The sequence below is a fragment of the Chiloscyllium plagiosum genome, unplaced genomic scaffold (genome assembly GCF_037043375.1).
Source record: "Chiloscyllium plagiosum isolate Xiang-an unplaced genomic scaffold, Cpla_swu_hap1 HiC_scaffold_20, whole genome shotgun sequence".
In the NCBI taxonomy this organism is placed as follows: Eukaryota; Metazoa; Chordata; class Chondrichthyes; order Orectolobiformes; family Hemiscylliidae; genus Chiloscyllium; species Chiloscyllium plagiosum.
Genome location: NW_028270158.1, coordinates 44305726 through 44315617, shown reverse-complemented (window position 1 = coordinate 44315617; position 9892 = coordinate 44305726). Strand labels below are relative to the sequence as shown.

At 40.8% G+C, this 9892-nt stretch overlaps 1 protein-coding gene across 3 annotated transcripts in view; it reads right to left on the bottom strand.

Moving 5' to 3' along the window:
- Window positions 1-3586: 3586 nt before the first annotated feature.
- The window catches only part of LOC122560601 (otoancorin-like), a 64269-nt gene continuing 57963 nt past the window's right edge, over window positions 3587-9892 (bottom strand). For all 3 annotated transcript variants that reach the window (XM_043711396.2, XM_087997898.1, XM_087997896.1), the window contains 3 exons: window positions 7391-7488; window positions 6021-6195; window positions 3587-4310 (listed from right to left, as the gene is read on the bottom strand). In XM_043711396.2, the coding sequence (XP_043567331.2) occupies window positions 4240-4310; window positions 6021-6195; window positions 7391-7488 (344 nt within the window). In that variant the 3' untranslated portion in view covers window positions 3587-4239. The remainder of the gene's footprint in view (window positions 4311-6020; window positions 6196-7390; window positions 7489-9892) is intronic.

The window sequence follows — 9892 nt, the reverse complement described above, 5'->3', positions numbered from 1 at the left end:
ATCTGATTTACCTGAAAGAACAGTGAGAGTGAGATGGTCAAAAGAACAGCTCTCTGAAAAGGAAGCCATGTGAGCAATGAGATGGGGTTATCTACATTGTAACATATTTCAAACAAATATCATTGGTTGGGATAAGATAAGGAAGGAAAACAAAAGAGGGAGGTCATTCGGCCTCTTGAGCTTGCACCTTCATTCCTGATTTTTTTTTTTTTTACACAAACCAATTTCCCTCTAACTGACCCAAAATTGAACTCAACTCCTGGCTCTTTGGGATAAGAATTCCAATGATCTCACAATCCTGCTTGAAGAAATTTCTCATCTCAATCCAAAATTGTTGACCACTTACTCTGAGACTATGCCCCCTCAGTCGAGACTCTCAAGCCAATTGAAAACAGAGATGCAATATCTATCCTGTCAAGTCCTCTTAAGAATTTTATATGGCCTCAATGAGACCACCTCTACTTCATCTCGCATTATAGGAGTCCTCTCGTCCCAGGAATCAAACCAGTTAATTTATCTTGCACTTGCGTGGGCAAGTATATCCTTCCTCAGGCAAAGAGAACAAAACTCTGCACAATATCCTAAGTGTGGTTTCACTGAAAACTTACATTATTACAGCAGGATTTATCTACTCTTTTATCCAAAGGCTAATATACCACATACCTTCTTTATTGCATGCTGTACCTGAATGTAAGCAGTGTTTTTTGAAGTAGGACACCAATTTCCCTCTAAGTACCCAATTTCACAATGGATGCATTTTTGTGACTGCAATGATGGCTCGAAGAAACAAACTTCATAGTAGCTAGGTTTCTTGTTATAGAGTCAGAGATATACAGCACAGAAACAGACCCATCTGTCCAGCTTATTCATGCTGACAAATATCCTGAATAAAACTAGTCACATATGCCAGCATTTGGCCCATATCCCTCTAAACGCTTCCGGATGCCTTTTAAATGTTATAATTGTACCACCCTCCACTACTTCCTCTGGCAGCTCATTCCATACATGCACCACCCTCTGTGTGAAAAGATTGCCCTTTAGATCCCTTTTAAATCTCTCCCCTCTTACCTTAAATCTATGCCCTCTAGTTTTGGACTCCCCCCACCCCAGGAAAAGATTTTGCTTATTTACCCTATCCATGCCACTCATGATTTTATAAACTTCTGCAAGGTCACACCTCAGCCTCTGACGCTCTACGGAAAATAGCCACAGTCTGTTCAGCCTCTCTCTATTGCACAAACCCTCCAACCCTGGAAACAACCTTGTCAATGTTTTCTGAGCCATTTCAAGTTTCACAACATCCTTCCTAGAGCAGGGAGATCAGAATTGCATGCAGTTGCATCCTGAAATTTACTCTGCTTCTCTCTTTACTAGCTCCGATGCACATCTATTTAAAACAGGTTTCTACAGAGTGTTCATGGCCTCTGGCTGTCATCTTAATTGCCAGCCTTCATTCAGTTGCTTGCGCTGTCCTCATCGGTTAGGTGTCCATGGATTCAGATTCCATTTCGGAGACACAGTCCAGGCTAACACTTGTCATATCTATTACTTGTATGTGGTTTAATTCCACTTTTGCATGGTCCAAGGAAGCAGAGCTTCAATTCAGCAGTACAAGAGAAGAACAAATGCAAAATGAATGATAGCCTTTATGAACAGCATGACTGACATGATATCTCACATTTTCAGACAACCTAATGACTATGTACAACTTTGTAAATTGAAGAACTAGAGACTTCAAAGTTAAAATCCAAACATGTCTTTTGCAAACTGTTCAGATTCCAATATCTAGTGGTTTGTGTATCAGAACACCTGCAAAATTAGTTTTGTCCATTCTTAAATTTGGTTAAGTAGAAAGTATATCCATTTTGTTATCCAATGGTGTTTTTATCTCTCTAGGGAGCAAAATGCAGTTCTGCAGAAAGTGCTTCCTCCACTGGAAGTTGCAGGATCTTTATTTTTCCCAGCCCAGCCACCCTCTGGTTCTACTGAGTGACATGATGGGCTGTCTGTCCACATGAGCCTGGGCAACTGACCTCAGGCCATCAGAAATCTTCAACTTATTTCACCCATGTTGGATTCAAACTTATGTCACTAAGGCGGGACCCCTTAACCACTTCTCCTCATGTAGAGTCTAACGTGATATGTTCTTAAGTTATCAAGGGTTACAGGGAGGAAGTGGGAGAATGGTGTTGAGAAACTCATCAGCCATGATTGAATGACAGAGCAGACTCAATGGGCTGAATGCCTTAATTTCTGCTCCTACGGTCTTATCCAAATATATCCACACTAATGCTTGAAATCTAAAAGTCAGGTTGGGGTACACAGGAAGAGCTACTGGACAATTAAACAAAATACAGCTGAGCAACCAGAGGTTCATGAACTTGTGATTTTTTTTTACATTTTGTGAACACAATTGCATTTTTAAAATATTCGAACAATCTTCTGCCCTATAGCTGCCTGTGATCTCTGTGCTCCTCCAATTCTGAGCTTACATAGTACTGACCCTAGTTGCTGCCCAGTTGGTTGCTGATTTTTCATTTGCCTGGGCCCCAAGTTCTATAATTCAAATCTTAAACCTCCTCTTTCATGATGCTCCTTAAAACCTATGTTTTTAAACAAGATTTTGCCCATCTGTTCTAATTCCTCAATAGATGGTTTAAGGTCAAATCAGTGTTTAATAATACTTCTGTAAAGTGCCTTATCATATTTTATTGCATTAATTATCATGTGTGTGTGTTTGTGTGTTAATGGAATATTAAACCTCCACATCAGTCTCATGTCCTGACTACTAAATACTGAGATGTGGAATTGCACTCACTTTGGAAAACTGCTGACTGTATTGAAACTAACCACTGGGGGTGGGCAGGGCAAATGTGGAAGAGAAGAAACAAATAGTGATACTATCTCCTGAGAACCAATTATGTCCTAATCCCACTTTTAATGCTATTTTGCCTAAATTGAGAGGCAAAATGGATGCAGAGATCCTGAGCATACAGAGCACATTTGGGAAATGCTTCTGAATTGCATTGTAAGATCATCAAGAAGTCAGAAGCCAGACAACTGATGAATTGACAGGAGTACAGGGAAGCCAGGAACTCCATGGAATATATCTCTATCCATCCTGTATCGAACTACAGAAATTATGGCTGTCCAGAAATGGATTAACTGTGGCTCAGTGGATTACAATCTCTTTCGTATAAGCCAGAAGATCATAGGTTCAAATGCTATCCCAGAGGCTTGATCATAGAATCTAGGTCAACAGCGCTGTACTGAGAGATTGCTACACTGTCGGATTTGCCATTTTGAAAGAGGGGTCATTAAATGGAGGCTCCATCTGCCTACTCTGGTGAATGGGGAAAATTATAAGGCACTATTCAAAAGAGCAGAAACGAAGTCTTCCCTGATGTTCTTGGTTTAATGTTTATTCTTCAACCAGAAATCACTAAAATGTGATTTGCTGATGATTAGCTCATTACTGTGGAAGGATTTATGTGCGTGCAAACTGACTGCCTTGTTTCCGACATTACGATAGTGACGACAATTCAAAATAACTTCATTGGCTGTAAAGTTTCAGAACAATATGAGATCAAGAAAATTATAGTTTTATTTTAAGCTTTTTTTTCCATCTTTCAGTGGGATTTTGGCCATGGTATTTCATCAGACCTGCCAGTTCATATGAATCCTTTACTGAACAATCTAAACACCTACGCTCATTAGGTCAAATCCCAAAATGGCAATGAATTTAATAGATCTGGTAGTTTCTGAATTGGCACCAGAAAACATGCATAAAATCTGACTGACATTTTCAAAAAGCCCTTAGCTGGGTCAATAATGTTCTCTGGGGGAGGGGAGGAAACCTGTCGAACTATATCCAGTCTTAGTTTATACATGACTCCAATGCCAGATATTGCAGTTGACTTTGAAAGCCTTCAAAGCAACCAAGGATCAGCAACACATGGCTCACATCCAAAATACAAATATAAATCTTCCCAGGTCCCTGGCTGGGCTGCAATCTGCTCCAAGTGAACTAACAAATGAACATCATGAGGGGAACTGATTTAAATAAAAAATGGCAGGTATTTCTGACCTTAAAAATGAACATTCATTCAACTCTGAAAATTCATTAGCCTAATACTTTACAGTTTAGCAGCGATACATTGACACTTATCTACATACTGTATCTGTCTAATGGACAAATATTGTGCATTGGAACAGTGGTTCTCATCTGTAGGCTGATCCTTAGGAAACAAAATACACGATGATACACGCAGCCCAACCTAAGAGAAGATTTCCTTCAGGGAAAGTTGAACCTGTTGGAAAGGTAACAAACACAAAAGGAGGTATTAGAAACAGAAGGCACATTAATCATGCAATACAAAAATATAGAATATTTATTTCACAATTCCAGTACTTGGTAATGAATTCTTCAACACACAAGATGGTTGAAATAACTGCACAGAGGCCAGTCTCCCATCAACAAGTCACCCTTTACTTACTTGTTGCCAGCCGGCTTGGAGCCAGTCCTCGGAACTGAGGAGATCCTAAATCTCCTGGTTATATATTTTTTTCTCCTGGTTAGATTTATTGAAAGTCCACGTAATGTTAAAACATGAAACAATAATCACCATACAATGGAGACATAGAGATGCCAACACAGGACTCCCCAAATCTCAACATAAACAATATCAAAAAACATTACATAAACCGGAACAAAAGCATCACACAGGTAATCTTCTCCTTTTAGAAAAAGTACAGGAATAAACTAAATATATTGCATAAAAAGAAAACATTACACCCCCAGAGATAAAAGTTTGAGCAGTAAGGCAAAATCCACAATATGCAACAACAGACACTATGCATCAGAGCTCATCACTGAAAGTAAGGTACAATATAAAGCATTCCATAACATCACATCTTATCTTGAGCAGTAATACAAAATAGTAAGGAAAAAACACACAACCACCGGAGCTGGCTCTCGGCCGAGCTACACATCTTCTGGCTAGCTCCTGTTTATTTTTTTCTTCTTCTTACTATTTTTCCCCCTCCCCCTCCCCCGGTCCTTACTGCCAAACTAGCTCCTGTTTATGTTGGTCAGCCAGGGCTTTCCTGACTGGCCCAGGTTAACAACTTGGACCTCGTAGTCAACAAGACCCAGCTGGTTCCAATCACTACAGTGGTCAGTCAGCCCACTGGAAAGTGGAAGAGCTATTCAATTAATCCCACACCCTTGCTTTTTCCCCTGTTTAAACATTTATCCAATTCCTTTTGTAGGTTATTGTTGAATCTGCCTCCTTTGCCCTCGCAATAAGTGCATCCAGATTGAAGAAACACATCTTATCAAACCTTTTAACTGAAGATTCCAACTTGCATTGCTAAAACATCCTAAGGCAATACACAAGAACACATTGACAAACAAACATTGATTCAAATAAAAAAAAACACTGGGACAAATGTTCCCTGTGTCGCTGTGCATTCCAATGAACCGCACACAGTGATTGGTGTCCAGTTCTGGAAGTCACTGCCACACGCTGACCTTGCAAAGAAAATTAGAGAGACCACTGCTCATCAAAAGCTTGGTCAATCAGGTAGTCTTGAAAATAAGAACAAAGAAAGATTTAGTGAGAGAATTCCAGACTTTGCAGCTCTAGAGATCAAAGTTATGGCCAACAATAGTAAGCAGGAAACCAGGCATGTACAAAAGGTCAAAATTGGAAGAATACAAAGATCTCAAAATGGGCTGTAAGGCTGGAGAAGATTAGAGAGATATGGAGAATGGTAATGGAGGGGTTGTGCATAAAAGAGAGATTTGTCAAACCAGGATCCAAAGCAAGTCAGTGAACACAGCAGCGACGAGCGAATGGAACTTTGTGCAAACTATGTTGCAGCCTGCAGAGTTTACACAATTAAGTTCAATTATTAGTCCATTATGGATATGCGTTTATTGTCAGATATGTACTCAAGTATCAGATGTATGCACACAAGCTGTTTTCAGGGTAGCACAGAAATAGTTAAGGACTCACTATTGAGGATTGGAGAAGCAGAGAGCAACATCTGAATTAAGTGGTTTGAATCTGCTCCATCCACTGCTGCCTGCAGGCTGGAAAGCTGTTCTCTGCTCAGTGCGGCTTTCTGAGACTCTGTGACAATGGCTGCATTCTCAGGTCCGAGGTTTGCTAGCTGTTTTGGGGAGAGCTCCTATTAAAAAAAAATACAACAATTGTGAATCCACCAGTTCAAACAAAATCCAGCTGTGGATTTTGCCTCCGAGACAGTTAAGTGGTGGTCAAGTCACACTCAGGTAACTGAACATAAATTCCAGGTTGACACTCCCAGTGGAGAAATGACAGTGTGCGGGACTATGCCACCTTTCAGATAGGTCACACTGCACTCCCAAGTGGGCTCAAAGATCCGACGGTAACATTTCACCACATGCCTCTTATGATCAAGCCGTGATCTGAAGTGCACCTTTATTTTTATTCAGATAAAGATTAAATGGCTCAATGGATAAATACTCACTACGTGACATAGTAGGCTGCTGATGTCCACAGTTGGAGGAGAAAGTGAGGACTGCAGATGCTGGAGATCAGAGCTGAAAATGTGTTGCTGGAAAAGCGCAGCAGGTCAGGCAGCATCCAAGGAGCAGGAGAATCGACGTTTCGGGCATAAACCCTTCTTCAGGCTTATGCCCGAAACGTCGATTCTCCTGCTCCTTGGATGCTGCCTGACCTGCTGCGCTTTTCCAGCAACACATTTTCAGCTCTGATGTCCACAGTTCCCAGGAATGACTTTGTTGAGTTCAATTTTCCCATGTATTCAAATTGCTCAATATCTGGACGCCCCAGAGGGATGCTGTCAGTAATGAGTGTATCCCTCAGCATCACTCTGCTGAAGCAGACCTTCAATAGCCTACCTCCAGAAAGTATTATCCACTGAGTCCTAGGTGGCACTTTGTATGACAACATGGGTGCCAATATTACTCAACTTAATATTTCTCAGTTTCTATTAAACATTGATCAACTTTACAGATTCCCACTTTGCCACATTGTTCCTTCCGCCTCTGACAAGACATTTTAATGAATTAGTTGACAGTCATTAACTTCACCCTGCATTGAGACTTTATACGACGTTTACCTCCCGAAAGGTCAGTTATCCACGTGTGGTTTTCTTATAAAGCTAAGACAGGAACCACTTTGTTAGTATGGTTGTTACCTTCTCTGCCTGTCACGTGGGTGACTGAGAGTCAACTCCCCAGTGGGGACTCGTTGATCTTTGTGATGCGCTATGCACAAGAAAGCATATGCTTTCAGGACTCTTATGGCATGGTGGTAGTGCCCATACTTCTGGGCCAAGAGGCCCAGGTTCAAGTCCCACCTGGTTTGTCACTACTCACTTTAAATACTTCACTGGGTAGAGCAGCTATTGCCGCTGGTCGGAAGTAGGGCATCAGCTCTTCATTCAGCATCTTTATCTCTTCCTTACGGATTCCAGCTGTGAAGAGAATAAATAGTGAGCAATCTAAATTCCAAGCAAGACTGATCAGGCCCTTTCCCTCAATTATTTTTGGATTCTAATTAACAGACCCCTTTCATTAAAGCCATTTCAGGAGGACAGCAGATTATTTCAAGAGTGAGCTTTATCTGTATATCTGTGAATTTTCTCTTCAACAGGCTCATGTTGAGTACAAAAGTTAAAGATTTAATCAAATTACTCCTGCCCTAGTTTGCCCATCCTAACAGAGACAGGTTAGCAGAAAACGGTGGTACATGTAAAAATCTATTTATTACTAATTAGTCAGATTTACTCACACTGGGAAACAAAATATGAAAGATCAATTTAGAACTCTGTTAGTTATATCCCCTTCCTAAATTTCTACACATACACGCAAACACAGACTTTAAGGTGCAAAATGTAATAGAGTAACACAGTTCAATAGCATCAGTACACAAGATCTGATGAGGAGTCCGTCTTGCTTCTTCCAAGTCTTTGTGATGTCCAGTCTTCTTATTTCCAGATCCTTTGACTTATTTGGTGAACATGTACTTGGCGAAGGTGCATCGTTCCGAGAGCTTGTACTCTCAAATAAACCTGTTGGACCATACCTGGTGTTACGTGATGTTTAACTTTAGTGTTATGGACTAGGCCAGACCACTCAAAACATTCTTAAGCAGGCAGCTCCAGAACATAACTTTGCAATTTGTTTTGGTGAGTGTACAGTGAAAATTACCTGGAGTAAGATAGCTAGGTTGACTACTAGATTTTAGGACAGACAAAAATTTATTCACAGTTACACAACAGAACACAAAGAACAGAATAAAGAACCCCTACAGAACTCAACCTATCCAAACTAAACTTAATTATGCTGTTCCGAATATATACAACAGTCCTAATAAGCGAACTCCCTTTAAAAAACAGTATAAATGGCACACATGCTTTCAGGTTGAAGTTGAAGGGCAGAAAAGAGAGAGAGTTTTCACACAGCTCCCTGCTGAACTTGCCAGTTCAAGACTGAACTAAGACTGCTCAGCTCAGCTAGAGAGCTGACCACTCCCCCTTCCCTATATTGGTCACTTCGAAAACATGACCACTTTGGCCTGAAGTCTCATCTGTTTACATATAAACAAAAGGCCTCTCAAAATCCTTTTCATCTCTGTACCAAACCAGACTGATTGGAGCCCGGCCTGGTTTATTGCCCCTCTGAAAAAAATCAAGGACAAAGTCCCCTTGAGCCAAGGAACAGCTTTTAGGAAAACCGGGACTAGCTTTGTGACACCTCTTCCCCTTAAAAGAAATGAAGGATCAATACCAAAATATACACATATACACTACACTAACTATAAACATGCAAAGATGCACAACCACACACAAATTCAGGATGCTGTACACCCGCCACCAAACGCCTCCGTATTCGAGTCTCGATTGCATTGGCAATCACATTTTTGCGACCTGCCACCTGCATAATTGCCAAATCGAATGGCTGCAACAACAAGCTTCATCTAAACAGTCTGGCATTTTTATCCTTAAATTTTTCCACAAATGTCAATGGGTTATGATCAGTGCATAAGATTGTCTCAGATGCATTGCTGGTAATATTGATGCTGAAACGTTGTAATGTCAACACCAAGCTAAAAGTCTCTTTGTCTACCATTGAGTATTTCTGTTCAAATTCCTGGAAAAATAACTGATGGGTCTTTCTATTCCCTCATCATCATCCTGCAGGAGCACCGCACTGACACCCACATCACTGGCATCGATAACCACCTTGAAAGACTTTGTGTCATCCAGTCTGGCTAATACTAGGGCAGTGGTTAACACAGTTTTAGGCTGCCAAATGCATTTTGACAGTCTGCTGTCCACTGAAACTTCTTGCCCTTTTTTAACAATTCGGTGAATGGAGCAGCCACATTACTAAAGTTTGGCACAAACCTCTGGTAAAATTGGCTCAACCCCAGGAATCGTACTACTGCTTTTTCGTCGATGGTGTGGGAAATTCCCCAATTACTTTTGTTTTCACATCCCGTGGGGCCAATAAGGTGACTTGGGCTTTGGCTGATTCACTTTCAGCGAGGTTTACCACCAAGCCTGCCTCCCAAAGTCGATCAAACAAGTCCAATAAATGCTGTAAATGTTCCTTCCATGAGTGACTAAAAATTACCAGGTCATCAATACACACCACACAGTTGAGTAATCCAGCAATGACCTTATTAGTCAGTCTCTGAAATGTAGCTGGAGCATTTTTCATTCCAAATGGCATGATTTTGAACTGATATAATCCATTTGGCATTACATTTCTCTGATATAACTGACATAATCCATTTCTCTGACAGAGGTACTTGCCAGTAGCCTGTGAGCAAGACCAACTTAGAAATGTAAGTTGCTTGTCCCACTTTTTCAA